This window comes from Pocillopora damicornis, chromosome 1 (assembly GCF_964200805.1).
Source record: "Pocillopora damicornis chromosome 1, jaPocDami1.2, whole genome shotgun sequence".
In the NCBI taxonomy this organism is placed as follows: Eukaryota; Metazoa; Cnidaria; class Anthozoa; order Scleractinia; family Pocilloporidae; genus Pocillopora; species Pocillopora damicornis.
Window position 1 is genome coordinate 38165146 of NC_142670.1, and position 18199 is coordinate 38183344.

Sequence of the window (18199 nt, forward strand, 5' to 3'; positions counted from 1 at the left end):
ACTTCTTTCCAGGCTACCCACAAGGAACGCCTCGTAGAAATGTGACTCAGAGGTGTCTTCGTCCAATATCATCGAATGGAAGATCTGGAGAAATTGAAATCAGGATTGGAAATTCAACCGTAGGGCAGGTAGTATTCCTTTTTGTAACAGGGAGGATATGGAAAGATTTATGGGCTCTAGTTTAATTTTTGCACCTCAAATGAATTCGAGCCGCTCTTAAACAGCACGTGAGGTAATAGTACTGTCGCCAGTTTGTGTAACCATCTGACAGATGTTTGATGCTTGGAAATTGTAAGATCATCGCGTTGAAAAGATGAACCACAGGTCTAATTACTTAGCTGCTCGCGCACTTTTATCTCCTGCGACTGTTTTTCTTCTTTGTCATCTTTGGCGCGCGTTTAAAAAACTCTTATTTGGAGGTTGTATTTGATCCAATAATAATTGGTGACCAATCAGCTGATACATTTCATTGATGGAGAACATAAATTTAAGAAAGATAGATAGAATAGGGAAAGAATGGGGGGGGGGGGGATCAAATGAAAAGTGAACTGAGGCCTGGGTTTAGAAGAAAGTGTGAGTGGTGTAGGAAAAGTATGAGTAAAAGCATTTTAATAGAGCAATGCATCAATTTCTCCAAATATATTTGGGAGTCACATGAGAAAGGTATGTTTAATATGTTGGAAGAGGCACAAACCCTTCCTCTCCTCCCCCCTCCCCATCCCTTCATGCATCACGTCTTCATAAAACTTGCACTGATTAGTAACTATTGGACAGAGATATTTCCAAAGGAATACTAACACTCTATGTAACACACAGAATTCTTGATACCCCTCCTAACCTGTCTTTTCTGTTGGAATTTGTCTTTTTCAGTTGAAGAAAGGGTCACATGGAGTATTAATTTAATAGTAGTAGTAATAAGGCAGTGTCAATTGGAAGGTAAACATTTAGCAACAATATTCCTGCAGGAATCACAACATCCAATGAGCTTAGCATGTCACAGATTGATCAGCACATCACAGAAGTGGCTGAGACAATTTTTTTGGGTTCATAATAAACAAAGACATAAAGGTGAGGTACATAACCTGCTAAAGTTTACAGAAACACATGACCTGAAACTCATGGTGTCAGCAAGTAGTTTTCCTAACCACTCCTTTATAGCGTTGAGGCCATATCTACACATACATGTCTAAAGATGTTTGTTAACATATATGCATAGTGTATTTATCCAAGCCCTTAATACTTATGTGGATAATGCAAAAAAAAAAAAACATATTTGTAATGAATGAAAACTCCAATCAACTTAGCCCTTTACACCCTCTACAGAATTGCGTTTCCTTTAATACTGATGAAGGGGATTTGTGCAACAATCAGGGGTTGCTAAAATTGATGATCATTTACCATATTCTCATGACCTTTATATTTGATTCAAGAGTGAGAATTATGGAGAAATTAGAGGCAAGTCACCCTTTGGGTATTTAGGGTTAACATATCAATTGAAGGGTACATTTAATCTGAATTGACCCCTCCCATGCTTTGAACACTCAAACACCCTCTATCCATAGTGTATAAGTCCATTAATTCTTGTCTCACTGGTCGCAGAGCATGCATATGAGTTGAGCTATCAAATGTATTGCGTAGTAGGGTTTAACTAACTAAATAAACCTTTCTTAAGAAATCCTTTTCATTTCAAGCTGAAAGTATTAGTAAATAATTAGTAAATGAAATAATTTTGTTGAATATCTCATTTTCAGGCCTGTATTCACATCCAAGTATGGAAATGTCATCCTGAAAATAATTGCTAAGTGTGCTTTTTCCTTCTTTTCTTTTACAACTTTTCTTGCTAATTATAGGCTGTGTGTTCCAGTTTTCCTCATTTGCCTATGTCTGGGGAGCTGGGGATGGAGGTCAGTTGGGGACTGGTACCCAGAAGCACAGTCCAGTGCCAATCAGGCTTCCTCTTTCAGCTGAGGTAGCTTTGTATTAAAACTGATTCATTTTTTTACTTAATATTTAATTGTAAATATATATTTAAAAGCTCATATTACCATGTTTGTGCAGGTCTCTCACATTGGTTGTGGTTATGGATTCACAGTAGCAGTTGAAGCAGGAATTCCCAGGCTGTGGACCACTGGTTTAAACACATTTTCACAGCTTGGAAGACCACAGACATGCAGTGATTGGGAAAGTATGATGTGTATTACACTTCTTTCATTGTTTGATCAGGTTGAGCTGCTTTATGGGGCTTAACGTTGGCTCAAACATGTTAATCATAGCTTAATAGAGACATAGGAAAGAAAGTGATTATTTTTATCACATAATAGTGAAGAGTATTAAATAAGAACTATTTTAAATGTGTACAAGTTGTATGTGCTTCCAGGCAGAATTGGAATTTAGTGTAACATTATCTCTTGGGGTTCAATATTGTAGACTTAACTTACAACAAGCACAACTCATGGATGACAACATGTCTAGGAATCATACTGAGACAACAGTTGCAGAAGACGAGTGCCCTCACCACACTGACTGTGCTTCTTAAGATTCTTGATTTAACTTGAGAAATGTGTTAGAACATGGTGTTTTGTGTTCAATCTCTTGTGCAGTTGAGTCTGTTCCAAGGTCTGTTGGTCTCCATACAAATATACCTTTATCAATGCAAGTCCAGCAGATTTCTTGTGGAAGATCACATTCAGCCATATTATTAGACAACGGAGAAGGTAATTTTGTTATGTTACTGGGAAAGCAATAAAATAAACTATACAAGTTGCTTACTTCAATTTATTCGTAGGATTGTTAGTGGGAACATTTTTTAAATAAAAAAAATTAAAGATTGCACAACTCATACATTGACTGGATGACAATGACTGTTATGGACTACATGTAAAAGAGTCATTTTTGGTATCAGGGTGAAGCTTGTCATGTTTATTGATGTGAAATATGTGAGTTTTCTAAGATCAAATTGATGACTTTTCATGGATAATGTCAGAGTTTGTGGCTTCATTCCAAAAGAACTAACAGAAAGTCCGGAGGTCATGGAATTAGGTAATGAAAGATTTGGGTGTACTGTGATTTAAGTTTATAACAATCATTGTCTGTTAATGTTGTTATGCAGTCTGGACCTGGGGTGGAAATTTCTATGGACAGTGTGCAACTGGAAGCAAAGAAGCAAGATCTATTGAAAAGATTACCAAGATACCTAATATTACAAGTAAGATCAAACAGGTGAGTTTGGATTGGAATTCTATCTGTTGATTTGCATGATGAATTGTTGTATGTCATATTTTTTCAATTTTGTTTCTTCAGATAGCATGTGGCTTGGACCACACCCTTCTGTTGTCAACTGACGGCACAGTGATGTCCTGTGGGTGGGGTGCTGATGGACAAACTGGTATAGTCTACAATTCTACTATCAATGCTTTATTTCATTGCTCCAATGTAAAAAATGTGCAAGTATAACTCATGAATGCTCAAAAAAACGTGTTCAGTAAGCCTTGTTTTTTGTGTGCTGGTCTGATCTATGGATGGAGATCAATGTGTGGTGTTCTTGATCAAGAGTGAAGCTTTAATGTCAGAAATTATTTGAATGCAGCTTGTTAACCTGCAGTCAAAACATGGTAGCATCTAAGCCAACACATTTCTCCCAACTCATTGACTCTCTATGCAATTAAGTATCATGGTTATAACACTAAACCATCAACCCTTTCAAAACTGTCTTTAGAATTATGGTTTACCAACTAAAACAGACTATTTGTAATAGATTTCAACCAGTACTGCACCATATCATCTGTCAATAATAGCTTGGACCAAACAAAATGACCAAAGTTTACAGATAGATTGAATGCAACAATCTTAACTGACCCATGGTGTGGGCAACTTGATAAAACCAGTCAACAAAACCAAATGACCTTGATTCTTACAGTCACTGGCATGACAGCAAAAGCAACCAACTAAGTATCAAAAGCCAGACTTAAAACTCTACACTAACAATCAGCTCCTTCCTTGACTCTGATGATCATCATCACACCTGAGCAATCATATTAAACAATCAAATTGGGTCATCTTTCCTTGATTTTTAATTTCCAAAGGCTTGAATCATTTTGAAGATGAGGCAACATGTAAGATCCTCGAGGGAGAACTGAAAGATGTGAGGATAAAACAAATTGCAACTTCAGGAGATTGCTGCTTGGCACTCTCAGGTAATGGGCTCTTGAGCCATTCAATTCTTTTTATTCTCCTAACTGCCTACTAATTTCTTCGTCAGCTAGTGTAGAGAATTCAGCGCTTTATCAAAACAATACGCTCAGTTACACAGTGCAGTTATGGCTATGCACTAAAATTCTTTTATTTTACAGATGAAGGTGAAGTGTTTTCGTGGGGAAACAATGAATATGGACAGCTTGCTGTTGATAGAGAAGATGAACAAGTATGCCTGCAACACATATTCTGATAGGTTTATAACATTTACCAATTGAAACAAACAATTATTTAGCCAAATGAACAAAGGGGGTAAGTTTCTAAAGAAACTGTGATGCAGCGTCGGTGGGAGAGTAGAACAGGGTAATTTCCTATTATCAACCGAGTTGATAACGTTCATTGGCCACCGTAAAGAGTTTAAAACCTGACGTTTTGAGCGTTGGCCCCAATCGCCCTGACGAAGGGCTAGCGCTCGAAACATCAGCTTTTAAACTCTTTACGGTGGCCAATTTACGTTATCAAATCAGTTGATAATGCCAAATTACCTAACTATTTAGTAAGTGTAGGCTGAAGAAATCCAGTGCACTTGTCTCTGATGAACCTGATAATAGCCGCAGCTTACCGGCGAGTTCTCTTTAACTCAATGGTAGAGCATCTCAGCTCGAAATCGTTAGTTGTGGAGTGGATTTCGACTCCTTGCGTGCACCTCAGTGTTCCCTTAAACACACGCCTGTGTCAAAACGAACGATTTCTCAGTATTTTTGACAGGAAACGCGTCTCTACGAATCTCGTGCTTGTGTTAGCTCAGATGCTGTACATTAATGTATAGTTCTATCTTCCCGTGGCTGTAACTGTATGTTTGATCTGCGTTCTTATTTTTGATGATGTTGTTTCTCTATAATTTCCATTCATTCACTTGTAATTTCTGTTGTTGTCTCTTTATTTGTTGTCGGTAAGTTTGCAGTCCCCATGAGAGCAACTCTGCTGAGAAATCTTCCTCAGGTTCAACAAGTTGCCGCTGGAGGTTCATTTTGTGTAGCTCTCACTGGTAAGTAATTCACATTACAGCACGTTTTCAAACAGGAAAAAATCCACCGTCACAACAAGGATAATATTCTACTAAAAAGTGGTTGCCGAATTTAAGATTTATCATAACACAGCAGCATATTAACTGTGAGTCAGTAAGAACCCTCGTTCTCCCTGATAAACGAGAAAGAAAAGGGAAACTCGGAGGGTATACTTCGAATTGCCAAATCATAGTAGTTACCGAACCCGTACTCAGTTATACAACTGTATATTCTTGTAACCAACCAATCAACATTTCTACCAGCTTCATGACAGTCTTTCTCGAAACTTTTTATTAGTTTCTCGATGATTCAATCTATGGAACCTCGCCCTCACTGCGATTTTTGTCATGTTTCTCTTTTCCCTCCACCAATTAGTCACTGGAGAACTTTACAGTTGGGGATATGGGGTTCTCGGACATGGTAAAGAAGTTTCCTTTTCAAAGAGGCCAAGAAAAATCGAGGAGTTCTCCAGCATAGATGACGCTGTTTCAACCTTGATTTGTGGCCCTGACAGTTGCGGTGTGGTAACAGGTTTGTATTAGAAAAACATTTGGGATCACGTCTAATGAGCGCACCTCGGTCTCTGGTGCACTGCTGCCACCCCTGGAATGCCACAGTGTGATTCATTATAGATACTCCCTCCCCCTGTAAATCATTCACCCAGTATGTATTGGTACTCCTGGGTGGAGAGGAGCGCCGTTGGAGTTTGATGTCCTGACCCCCTTCCCCCCCCCCCTAAAAAAAAAAAAAAAAAACCTTAGGCATCTGAACCTCTTCCTCTAAGGTCCAACGTGCTAACCACGAGATCATCATGTGTGCAATTTCTTTTCACGCCCACGCAAATGGACGCATTCCCTCTAGAAAACGGAAATGCATTTTCTAGGTTGCTAGATAGATATCCTCATTTTAGTATAACCATAGGTCGAATTTGTTTGATGTTTATTCGAAATCATGGCTTTGCTGCGGAGACTGCCTAGTTTCGTTTGCTTCTAGAGTTGGTGTGTACAGTTTGTTTTATGTCACACCTTCTTCTGTAATTTCAAATATATCTATATTTCCCAATACACTGCTCCACAGTTACAGCTGTTTAATTCCGAAACATTGACGCACTAGGAGCCCCTAGGAAGCAGTCAGATGCACAACATTAGACAAAACCGGGACTTAAGTTGATGAATTTTTCGTGAGTCACAGTTCTTTTTGTTCTCAGAATCAGGAAACTTGTACACCTGGGGTAGAGGGTCATTTGGGAGACTGGGTCTTGGCTCCACACTCGATCAATGGACGCCTAAAAGGGTGAGTAGCACTTAGTAAGCATTAGTGACCTGGCCTTGCAAGTTGAGTCTTAAAGTAAACCGAACGGTGGTACGAACGGACAGACGGGCCGACGGACTCATCATTCGACGAATTTTTTCGAGTTCCTTTGGCTACGTTTTGGCCTGTTAAACTTCTTGAGCGAGATTTAGGTGAAACCCTCTTTTATTTCTGGATTTTCAGGTGGAAGTACCGGGCAAAGTAAAGGAAGTGACGTGTGGCTTGGATCACATGGCAGTCATAGTGGCATGTAACTAGTGCAACTTTGTCACGTGAAGAGCGTACGTGGTTTCGAAAAAGAAGACTAGTCGTGGGAGCGACTTCGCGCTGGAACATTGGCACAAAAATGTTTTCATGAAGTGAACATAGCTGTTTCGCTGCCAGTGAAGCAAGAGAAACGTAGCGGCGGATGTTTGAAATGTTAAAAGTCAGGGAAGATTTTCCAGAGATCATCACTTGCATGAGATTTGTATTCTCATTTAAATTATTACAATTTTCTCTTTGCTTAACAGAAGCTTTCTAAGACGTGTTTAAGAAAGTCTAAGAGGAGTCCTCACTATTTCGCAATTGTTCTTACTTGGAAAACCTACACAGGCCTTAACCCTTTAACTCCCAAGATCTCATTAGTAATTCTCCTTAATGTCTGTCATACAATTATTATGATGTCAACTTGGAGAATTTGGTATTGGATCAACTAATAATCCCCGAATTGATATTTTTCTTTATTCTCGTCACTTCTATGCTCGATATTGTATTGATATTGTAAGGAGAAATTCTCTCTTGGTCACTCATGGGAGGTAAAAGGTTAAGGACCTTCTCTGAGATGCTGTTAAAAAGTTATGCGTGAATAGTTCTGTTGCATTCGGCAAGAAGAGGAGAGAGGAATTAGATGTTGTTTTTAAATTCTCTCCACTCAAAAATAAACAAAAGAACAAAACAAAAACAATCACTTATGATTACAGTTTGGTAATATTCTAACAATAAAGAATAATGTCCGAAAATTAAAGACACTACCTTAAAATCCGTTTAGTTTCAAAATGCAGAGAAATAAAGATTGAAGTGTTATTAATCATAACAACGTGAGAATTGAATTCTAGACTATGAGTTCTTTCCTACAGCGGGTATTTTTTATTCTCCAGAAGAGTTTGTGCCTATGTGCTGCGAGCTGTCAGTTATGCTTTTCTGTGTAGCTGTACTCGTACCTGGTGGAAGTGCACTGAAAGTGAACGAGAACAAGACTTAGGGAATTCTCGATAAGTGTCGAACGTTCAATGAGAGAAACTTCGGAGTTCTACTAAACCCCAATTGCGAAGTGATTCACCACCCTCCATTGACTTGGGCAAACATGTTACCCCCCATTTCCAATGAGGTACAGTAGATACACCTTTTATCTTTTTATCTTTTACATCTGATCAGTTGATCGTTTCCTCGCCTTAGGTCTCATGAAACTATTGGAAACACATTTTTGTGTAAAGGTGCTTAGTCTGTGTCATTGGCTTCCTCGTCACAGGGTAAGAGTGAAGCAGCAATTGGATATGACTTATTTGCCCAGTTTTTTTTTGTCCTAACCAAATAAAGATTTCACGGTTCACGGTTCTCGGCCCCCGAAGATTGAGTGTGTTTCAGAGCTGCGCAATCAAGAAACCTTTAAAATATTGCTGACCCCTTAACCGTCAAATGTCACTCTAAGCAGGTAACAGACAGTACAAACCTTGGGCTAGTTGATGGTTTCTGAATGGAAAAGGAAGCCTGGTCTCCGACTGCGCAGCATTCAGTGTTTATGTTTACGTCTTGGATGTTTTGTACTTGATGAACGTGTTGATGATGTTCTGAAAGAATTGCGAGGAACAGAAAAAGAGAAAAGCTGAGAAGTCGTAAAACGCAAGAGGGGAGTCTTCCTAAAGGGGGTTAGTCTTTTCATCAATTCCTATCTATAAAATTGCGATGGAATCTTACATATGATAAAAGAACTCCTAAGGAGACATTTGGCCTCCTTAAAACGGAAAATCCATAGACTTCACCCCTTGGGGTATGTCACAATGATTCTGCAGCATTGAAACCCCAGGAAAGTTAAAACTATGTTTCCACTGCTACATTACCTATTTTAATTTGCAAAGGAACTTGTATCTGCGACCGCTGTTCAGCTGAAAACTGCACGAGATTATGTTCAGTAAATGATGCAAGAGCCGCTTGTCCATCTATCAAAACACCCATTCCTGGAGAAAAATTAAAGAACATAATTATCACGAGGACAGCAACAGAAATTATGCTCTGAGGTCAGGTCGCATCGCAAAGACACCCAAGGAATGCTAAGTTGCTTCATTCAATATACAGTATCACTCGATCGTGGAATTAAAGGGGGTGACATGCACTCCTGATAAGTGTTTGTAGAACTTTAAAAAAATTTCTGAGCTACGAGGAATACTTACCACAAGTGCTGTCGGTATTCAAGGGAGCATCAATGTAAAAGTCTTGACTTTCAAGACAAAGTGCCGCGGATTTCCATTTGTAAACCAAGCGAAGGTAAACACTCGTTTTTGGAGGTTCTGTAGCAGGGGTGCTCATCGTGAGTTTGCAAGGGACAACCTCTGACCCTTTCCAATCCACTTCATCCTTTAGTTCTTGTTTGAGCGCAGCGAGCAACCCTGATAGGATCTTCTCCACTGTAGAAGAAAGAACCACTCTAATGTTGGAGGAGTTCTGATCTTTCAGCTTCCTCACGCGAACAGTAGCTATAGAACTAAATGAAGTACAGCATTGGTCGAACGTTTCCTCCACACGTGCCGGAAGTATGATAATTGACTTGAATGCACCGGTACCTATTTTGAGAACTCTTCCTTCAACATTGATGGTTGCGACTGCATTGAGCAGCAGATCTTGCCCCGTTTCTTTTTCAACGAAGAATTCCTGATAGTACGTGTCACTTTCCTTTATGTACGTTAGGCTTCCCCTTCGGCACTGTACAGATGAATCGTTCGAGTCACTCAGCTCGAATGTCACCATTCTGGCTGGATCAAATCTCGCAAATTGTATTAGACTAGCCGAGAGGTCAAAAAAATCACGCATAATCGCCTCGTCGACTTCTATTTCATCGGACATTATATCTCTTATGCAAACCGAGAGCAATTCCAACCGTTTGTGCAACCGAATTTCCTCTGCACATTCTAAGAAAAATGACTGTAATAAGTCCAGCATGGGTAGAATCGCTAGACTTTGGCCCAACTTTCGAATCCGTTTAGGTGGGTTGTTGCTGTTACAGTTTATCTCGCAAAGCTTTTCCACAATCTTGCAGACATGACAAACAAGCTTTCTGATTTTGTTATTTTCTTGAGATTCTCGAACGTTGGACGCCATTGGCTCCAGAGTTTTCTTGTCTATTCCTCTCAGACCATTTAGTGCAGGAGGAATTATATTCACGCAAAATATGGCTTTCACGTCTTGAATGAGATCAGGAACAATCTCAGTAAACATTTTCACGACTGATTCATCATTCAATGAGATCAATCGTTGGTACTTTATAGCTGTTCTTTTGGTAATCTTTTGTCGAAGTTCAAGGTGCTTTGCACAGTTATCGGATGACGATGCTCTATCGATGTCTTCACTTGAATTCTCTACTTGAATGCAACAATCTCTCACCATTGCTTTGCAAAGAGTTTGAATTTTTCCGATGAAAAACTTCATCAAACTAGCATCGTGGACTTGTAATTCCGCGATCTTCGCTGCAAGCTCTCTCAAGTTTCTAATGTGCATTTGGCCTCTTTTTGTCACTTTATAGTCTAGAAGAAATGCAAATGCCAAAAAAAGATAAAGATTTATGTCAAATTGAGATGATGGATGAGAAGCCTCAAGAACTGAAGCTTGATATGGGGATTTATGGAATTTTTATGTTGTTTAGAAGAGGTTGTTTAGCTATCACTGAGCTCATGCTCAATGGACCTTGAACCTTTTGTGACAAACTCATGGCTTGTTTTTGTTCCATTTATTTTTCTAATTTTGCTTTAGATTTTCCCCCTGTAATGACCAGGTGAGCTCTGTCATTTTGAAAAATTCGCAAAGCTGGCAAATCAATTTTAAGAGTATGATGCAGAGAACACGACGGTGACGTTCCATGCGTGATTAAGTGCATGGCTCTTGAAGTATTTGACTTATTATTTGAACGCACATGGGAAGAATGCTTAAAGTCCCTCAACTTACCTTCCTCCTTTACATCCGATAGAAGTGTTTTCAAATTAGCCATAGCATTAGCTGACTCAGTCCCAATCCAGGGTTGTAAGAGTATCTCTAATTGGACGTCCTCATCTTCCCAATGCTGGACGACGTCCTTAGAAACAACATCGGCGTCGGGAATCTGAAGCTTTTGGGCTAGAACGGGAATAAGGTTGAAAATTTCTTCCTCGACCCCCAACAACCGTTTGACATAGCCAAGTAGATCTGTAAATAGGTGTAGACGTAAAACAAGTTCAATTAACTCATCAACTCCGATATTTTACTTTTTCTTTTCGTGGCTTACGAGGCTTTCACTCTCACAGCGTCTAAGTTTGCTTTCCATAGATTGATCTCTTTTTGGCTCAAATCCAAGGTCTAGCTTTGCAACTCTTATTCGAAGATGCAAAACCTACCCTTGGAGTCGCGAAAGCACGGGACTTGGAATTGTAACGAGAGGGTTTCAGATCACTGTGAATCTACAGAATCAGTCGTGCACCTGACAAGAGCCATTTACCGGGAGAGGTATCAGTATGAAAAGTGGCAATGTCTTTAATTTAAGAAGTATATTATACACACCTTGGGTTCGAAAGAATGACCACTCTATCCAGCCATCGTCCGATGGAAACTTTTCCTAACGTTAATTCGCTAAAGGGCAGTTTATCTGGCTATCATATTTGACCGAAGACTTACGACTTCTCAAAAACCAAAACATTGTTGAGATTAAAGAAAGAAGCAGGGAATCGAAAGAGGGCTGATCATATTGATATAATTTCGTTACCCTAATTACCATCATTTTATCATGTACACCAACCTTCTTCGGTGAACTGGCACTCCTTGAAGTGCCCATATTGACCTTGTACTTTTATTCTTCCGGATAATATCCCGTGATCATTGATTGCCCGCAGTGGGAATTTGATTTTTTCTCCAGTACTCCACCAGACAGGAGTTTCTACAGTAACACATGCCGTCTGCTTGCCAAGCACCTGGTAGTCTCCCGCGAGATCAACAGAGATTTGAAGTTGTTCACAGTTATATATACTCTTCTCGGAATGCTCGCCACTGGAACGCGCGCTCAGCAGTTGGTATCCGTCATTTTTCAGTTGCACGAAGGCAGAGGATTCGTGTTCTTTGTAGCATGGTTCGTGGAAGATGTCTTCACTCATGAATGCCAAAGCAAGCTCTGCGGGACTCTTTCTGAAGAAAGCTGATACAGAGTACTTAAATGGCATCAGATTGAGTCGTGACACAATCTCTTTGGCACTCATCCGAGTCAATGTCAGCAGATAAGCAATTTTGGAGAATCGATCGAGGTTAGTGACCACTGCATCCTCTGGCACATTTATAGTGGTGTTTTGGGTAATGTCCCGCCAGGAAATCGTTCCATCCTTGGCCTCGGTCCCATGTAACACCAGGACATCATGAAAATTAGAAACTCTTTGACTGATCTTAACCCTGGATGTTAGTGTTATTGGCTTCTTAAACAAATGGCCGTTCGGCAAGAGATTGATTATTGGTGCGCCAAATATGATGTCATTTTCAAGCCCTCTTTGCGCCACTAAGCCATAGTACCTTTCAGGGTCCTCCAAAGTTATCTTTACCGACACTGGATTGTCAACAGCTCCGGATGGGCATAAGAGCTGTACATCATTTTCTGTGACTTTGCCACCTTTTCTGGTGATGATCCCAGATCCTCTGTTACTATTTTCCCTTCCTTGAATATCCTTAGGGTTGTTTGGAAAATCACCCTGTGACGTGGAGAGGTCTAAATCCGAATAAAAATAAATTAAGTTTTGTATTGCGTAGAAGAGCGTATTTCGTCGTTTAATCAGTTATTCCAATATAAAACACGCTAAAACAGATAAATTAGTCTTTAAGAAATCAAAGTTTGAATTTTTCTTAACGGGTGGCTGGTCTCGCTTATCTTGTCGAAAGTCACCAAGAAATCCCCTTCAGTACTCCCCATTTATTATTAATTATAATTTATTATTAATTATAATAATAACCTATTTAGACATTGAATAACTTTCCTCGCCGGGATCACACTACCGGATTGCAGAACGTACAAAGAGTAAATTGATCGATCGAAAAGAACTTTTGGGCAACCCTCACCTTTTTCCTTGAGTAAATCACTCTCGGTGTGCACAGCTGTTTCTTCCTCTTTCTAAAAAAATTACAAAAGTCATTGCTTCAATTACCAAAGTAAACGTGGTAAGAAACAAAGAAAGGTGACACACTTGGACTACGACCTGTATGACCGCGTAAGGAAATTATTAGTTACTATGATGGATTAAGATTCTCCTTAGTTTATCCATTTTTATAGGAAATTAGACCTGTATCTAAATAATCGGGAATGAAAGAATGGGAACGAAGAGTACGATTCTCTTCAACAAAAGTAGTCATGTTTAGTATAAATTGTCACTTTTACTGCTGAAATATCTCAAATATTTCTAGTCTTTTTTTGTGTGTGTAACAGTCTCAGTAGCAAAGTGAACTAAGATACTTACCTGTTTCGCAGGTAACTGGCGGTCAGCGGATGATTCTTCCAGAGTGCTTACAGCCGTGTGCTTGCTTTCAGTGTACCTAAAATATACGTTTGGAATGCAGGGATTAAACCGTTTGAAATATATGTAATCGTAGCGATAGATGCAAGCTGAGGCCCATTGCAGCAAGACATTAAGTTAACTAAAAACTCTTGTATTCTAACTGAGATACAGTTGTCTTTAACCCTTAAACTCCCATGGGCGACCAGGACAGAATTTCTCCTTGCTACATCAATACAGTATCAAACAGACAAGTGATGAGAACAAAGAAAAATATCAGTCAGGGAATCATTATTTGATTCAATACCAAATTCTCAGAACTAACATCATAAGAACTGTATGCCAGAGAGTAAGGAGAATTGCTAATGAGATCTTAGCATTTTTAAAAGGTGAGCCAGGGTTGAACTTACGTTTTCTCTCTCTTTTTCTGGAACACAATACTTGTGTTTTCTCCCCGAATTGAATGCTCTTCTTCTCTAGCAGACTTTTCAGGAATTGCTGCAGGGTGGTCAACACCATATGAGATGCTACTCGGCTTCGACGCCGATCCTTTAAGTCAAATATAAGTTGTTAATGTTCATTCGGTCCAAAAGAAGATTCAACCCAATCTTTTACATCCACCAGCTAATCCAATGGAAAACTGTGCTTTCATTGACGTACCTGGAACAATCTTCAACTGCATAGACGGTTGAGAATTTTTCCCTTTCTCGCATTCCTGCAATGGTGAATTTAAAAACAAATTCGTGTCAACATTAATTTTGATAGAGGTCAAACACAAGGCTCAGATTGGTGCAAGCATTTGACCATCAGATCAAGGTGATATCTTGTGCACGCTCATTTCTTATTCACAATAAGACCAGCTGCGAACTTGGAAACTTTAAGCCGCCAATCATAAAGGTCACACTGCACCTAAAACCACATGGAAATGGAGGAGTCGTGCGCACAATTACCAGAATACACTCCTGTCTTATTAGAGAGTCAGTTGCTTAAGGAATCCTACTGTACTTTTTAAAAGTAGTACGTGAATAATTAGTTTTGATATCTTTGGAAGACGTATCCGTTAATGGCTTACATGCATCTTTGTTCACTTCCTAAATACATAAGACTCCTCATTCCTAACCTCGTATAGTTTCTGGTATTTCTCACTTTTTCCTTCATCACCCAGTTGTGTGGCTAAGCTTTGAAGAGTACAAAGAATGTCTTTTTGGTCTTGAGCAGACATGACAGTTCTCTCTTCCCATTGCTTTTCAAAGAATTCAAATTTCTCGCCTTGGAATTTCTTGTGCAGTTCCTTCTCACCAAGTACTTTACTTAAGTACAAAATAATTTGCAAGATTTCTTCACGCTGGTTTCGTGGGAGTTGCTGCAGATCTGGCGAATTCCAAGCCATTACATAAAACTCCAGAGCCTCCTTCCTGTATTTGCTTATCATTTTTCGGTCTTCAGACCCATTGAGCCTCTCGATGATCTGATCGATGATACTCTTCTTAGCGTAGGAAAATTCTTTGTCTTCTTGCCACAGCCTTTCATAAAATTCCAAGGCCTCTTTCTGGAACTCGTTTCGCCTGCCGTTCTTAAGGACTTTCTCGTAGCTCTGTATAATGCGATCTCTCACTGCGCTGTGGTTTCCCATCTCCAAGGATTTCTCAATTCTCCATGCCTCTTTTAAGAATTCTTCAGCCTCGCCCAATCGGTCTAAATCTCTGCTGATCAGTCCTACCTGAAATGCACTCCTCGCCGTGTCGGGATGGTCACCTAATATGTCTCGTCTTATCTTTAATGCATCCATTGCTGACTTGTTAGCTTTCTCAAATTCTCCTTTCCATGCGTGAGCGTTGGCGATATTCCTGTGATAAAGTGCCAAGCGCAAGATTCCCGAACGTTTTAGTTTCTTCGAAAGTTCCAGAGCTTCTTCATAATGCGTGATGGCCTTGTCATATTCTTTTTGCATTTCGTAAACCGTACCTATCTGCCCAATATAATATGGCAAATCCAGATGGTTATTTGAAGCTGAAAGGGCTTTTCTCATTTCATAAGCCCTTGTGTAAAATTTCATCGCATCGTGAAAGTTTCGAAGCTCATTGTAGCAGTTTCCAATCGCATTTAAACATTTCGTAGTACTTGTGTGGTTTCCGACGAGGTCTTTCATCAAATCAAGTGAAAAACACAAACTTGTGAGCGCTTCCGGTACACTTCCTTTTTTGTAAGAAATCTCACCTTTGACGTACAGGTATGTAGCAAAAGCAAATTTGTAAGGATCTTGGTTCTTTATCTCCTTATCTACTTTCAGAGAGGACTCCTCTGCGAGTTTCAAGATTTCAGTTGCCCTCTTCCATCCATAGATATCAAGAGCTTGCATTGCCTCGTGGGATCTCACTTCCATGCGAAAGATGGAACCTGGAAAGTGCAAGTTATATAAATCAGCCACTTAGAAAAAAATTTCTCTCTACAACCAACAGTAACTAATTCTTTTTTTCGGACATCTCATCTGTGAAAATACAGCAATGAAACTATTATGCCAAATGTAGGAGGCTAATAAAACTTGCTGCAAGGAATATTTCCATTGCACACTCATGCCCTACATCTGGGAAAAGCTATACCCAGGTAAAGTCTTTACAGTTCTGAGTAATTAAGAAGTAATCACTGCTCACACTAGATTATTCTATTAGCTATCGTGCAAGTCAAGTGCAAGAGAATTAATAGCGTATGGGGCAAAAATGGAAGCAGATATCAATTAGACAAAAACTTCTTCCCACCTTCTCTTCCGTCCTCTTCCGTTGCTTCTGTCCACGATTTGAAAATCTTCTCTATCTGTTTGTTGTCAAGCATTACTTCAAAGAGGTAGTAGATAATGGCCCTTTCATGATGTTCTTTCAAACGATGAAAATTGTCCGCTTTGAAGGGGAGGTCTAAAGCCAACTCAAAGTTAAGCTTGTCATGGTCAAAATACTCAAATGCACTTACGTAGTCTTTATCCAGCAATGCTGCGATAGAGATCATTTTTGAAAAGTAAAGCTCGCGAAATCTATCTTTGGCTGCGTCGTAGGCCTTTCTGAATACTGGACTACCAGCATTTCCTATACTTCCCAGGAAGCTACGCATCAAGGGATGAATATCGTAAAGGAGCTCCTTTGCATAAGGATCCACTGATAACACCGCCCTACTTCTCAAACCTTCTAGTACAATGACCGCTTCAGAAGACACTACACCAAGGACAGAAGCAGCGGCTTCCTCAGAGAATGGATAGCAAAACAGCGATAATGCCACGGCGGATGATCTAAGGTTGGTGGTTGGAAGGAGAAAGAACATCTTTCTTATACAAGAGAGCTTTCCTTCACCAATCTCATTACTGAGACTTTGCCACGCTTCTCTTTCCTGCTGATTCTGTACTGGTGAGAGGAAAGTTTCACCTTCGTCAGTCTCCGATGTCGTCAGTTCGTCTTCAACCATTCTAAGAAACTTCTCACCAGCTGCTATCTTTTGCCGAAGAGTGGCCGCCATGCCATTTAGAAGAAGTGGGTACCCTTTACACATGTCCACAATTTTCTAAATTTTTCCCATCTGTAAGACAGATAATTCTCCTGCCTTTTGAAGAATCAACTCTTGCGAGAACCCTTTCTCTAAAGCTTTTACTTCATAGAAGTCGCTTTCGCAGGGGGTAAGCCCTTGGAAACGTGTCCTGGATATCAAAGCTACTTTCAATCTAGCGATTCCCTCATCGTCCTTCGCGTTCCTATCTTTGTCTTTGATAAGCGTTTGTAGCAGTTTAACCATCTTATCGTTCAGGGTCTTCAAAAGATCGCCATTTCCACCAGAAAAATTATCCACATTGTCCAGGAGTAACAAAACATCGCCTGGACTTTCCTTCCTCAGTTTTCGAAGTTGGTTGATGACTGGATTTTCGTCGTAAGTTAAAACTGTCCTTTTCGTGTCCAGTGCCATCATAATTTGAAAGTAAACGTCTTTCATCTCCGCAACCTCCCTCATGTCGACAAAGATGGACTGTCCTGGCCACCGCAGAGAAATTTCTTTTCCCAGGGTTGTCTTTCCCACACCACCGGAGCCATATAAATTGACGATTTCCTTCGCTCCGGTCAGTTTGGCCATGATTAAATTCAAATCGAGGTCTCTACCTTTTATTGCCTGTCCTGATACCTTTGGCTCACCGCTCTGGAGACGGCTTTTCTTGAATTGTTCGATCCTCTTTTTGATACCCTCCTTCTTTGATGATTTGCAAGCGACAAATCTCTCCAGCAAGGTTAAATTTTCCTCAGACAAAATTTTTTGAGTTGCAAACAGTCGGAGATGGGAATACAAATCTTGGTCTGTTTTAGCCTGAGAATTTACTTCTAGGGTGTTCTTTATGGATGCAACAACATCTTTGAGTTCTTCAGCAGTTAGTGCATCGGTAACATCTCGCAATAGTTCGTCAAAATGAGGCGAAATCTCTCCCAAAGTCGCCGAAGGTGCTTGAGGGGTCGGTTCCTGCGACGCCATCTTTGGCTTCACTATTGACATGATACTGACATGAGACTCCACATACTATTTGACCCAAAGATGACACGATGAATTTTAGAATTTTCGACTCGCGGTAACTGTGATTCCCTATTATCAAATTTAAAGGCTATAGAGGTATGAATGACAATAAATGAATGGCACTAGTCGAAAATGTCTATCAGGTAACCACAACAGTCAGTCTTTAGTCGACAAAACCGGTTTTAGGATAAAGTTGTCACGCGATTACCGAGGATGCAGCTGCAGTATGCAGATCTCGCGTCGCTTGTGAAATTCCATAGTCATTTACTGACGTCAGTGATTTGAAAAGCTGACTTAGCGGTAGGGTGATCATGACAAAACAAAAACAACGACCAAAGAAAGTCATTG

The 18199-nt window shown here is 39.9% G+C and overlaps 3 protein-coding genes across 3 annotated transcripts; 1 reads left to right on the forward strand and 2 right to left on the reverse strand.

Moving 5' to 3' along the window:
* Positions 1–16: 16 nt before the first annotated feature.
* On the forward strand, positions 17–7644 carry LOC113674377 (RCC1-like G exchanging factor-like protein). The gene is made up of 13 exons (XM_089210940.1): positions 17–128; positions 966–1068; positions 1851–1969; positions 2059–2185; positions 2601–2714; positions 3110–3219; positions 3301–3385; positions 4083–4193; positions 4350–4420; positions 5149–5239; positions 5634–5789; positions 6466–6551; positions 6753–7644. Exons 2-13 carry the CDS (start codon positions 981–983, stop codon positions 6825–6827), a joined length of 1233 nt encoding a protein of 410 aa, XP_089067066.1. The 5' UTR covers positions 17–128; positions 966–980; the 3' UTR covers positions 6828–7644.
* Positions 7008–17459, reverse strand: LOC113674378 (uncharacterized). Its single transcript, XM_089210909.1, has 12 exons — positions 16072–17459; positions 14436–15712; positions 13976–14030; positions 13726–13864; positions 13280–13355; positions 12885–12936; positions 11587–12537; positions 10764–11000; positions 8999–10345; positions 8669–8785; positions 8281–8398; positions 7008–7785 (listed from the first exon to the last, which is right to left on the reverse strand). Exons 1-12 carry the CDS (start codon positions 16847–16849, stop codon positions 7698–7700), a joined length of 5235 nt encoding a protein of 1744 aa, XP_089067035.1. The 5' UTR covers positions 16850–17459; the 3' UTR covers positions 7008–7697.
* LOC149053700 (uncharacterized) lies at positions 16304–17833 on the reverse strand. Its single transcript, XM_089210952.1, has one exon. It carries the CDS (start codon positions 17831–17833, stop codon positions 16862–16864), a length of 972 nt encoding a protein of 323 aa, XP_089067078.1. The 3' UTR covers positions 16304–16861.
* Positions 17834–18199: the final 366 nt, after the last annotated feature.

Coding starts and splice junctions, on each gene's coding strand:
- LOC149053700 (XM_089210952.1), bottom strand. CDS start 17,833: ATGTCAATAGTGAAGCCAAAGATGGCGTCGCAGGAACCGACCCCTCAA.
- LOC113674378 (XM_089210909.1), bottom strand. CDS start 16,849: ATGTGTAAAGGGTACCCACTTCTTCTAAATGGCATGGCGGCCACTCTT. Junction 15,713..16,071: donor GGAAGAGGACGGAAGAGAAG/GTGGGAAGAAGT, acceptor TGCACTTTCCAG/GTTCCATCTTTCGCATGGAA. Junction 12,937..13,279: donor GCCAGTTACCTGCGAAACAG/GTAAGTATCTTA, acceptor TAATTTTTTTAG/AAAGAGGAAGAAACAGCTGT.
- LOC113674377 (XM_089210940.1), top strand. CDS start 981: ATGAGCTTAGCATGTCACAGATTGATCAGCACATCACAGAAGTGGCTG. Junction 1,069..1,850: donor TAATAAACAAAGACATAAAG/GTGAGGTACATA, acceptor TGCTAATTATAG/GCTGTGTGTTCCAGTTTTCC. Junction 3,220..3,300: donor TTACAAGTAAGATCAAACAG/GTGAGTTTGGAT, acceptor TTGTTTCTTCAG/ATAGCATGTGGCTTGGACCA.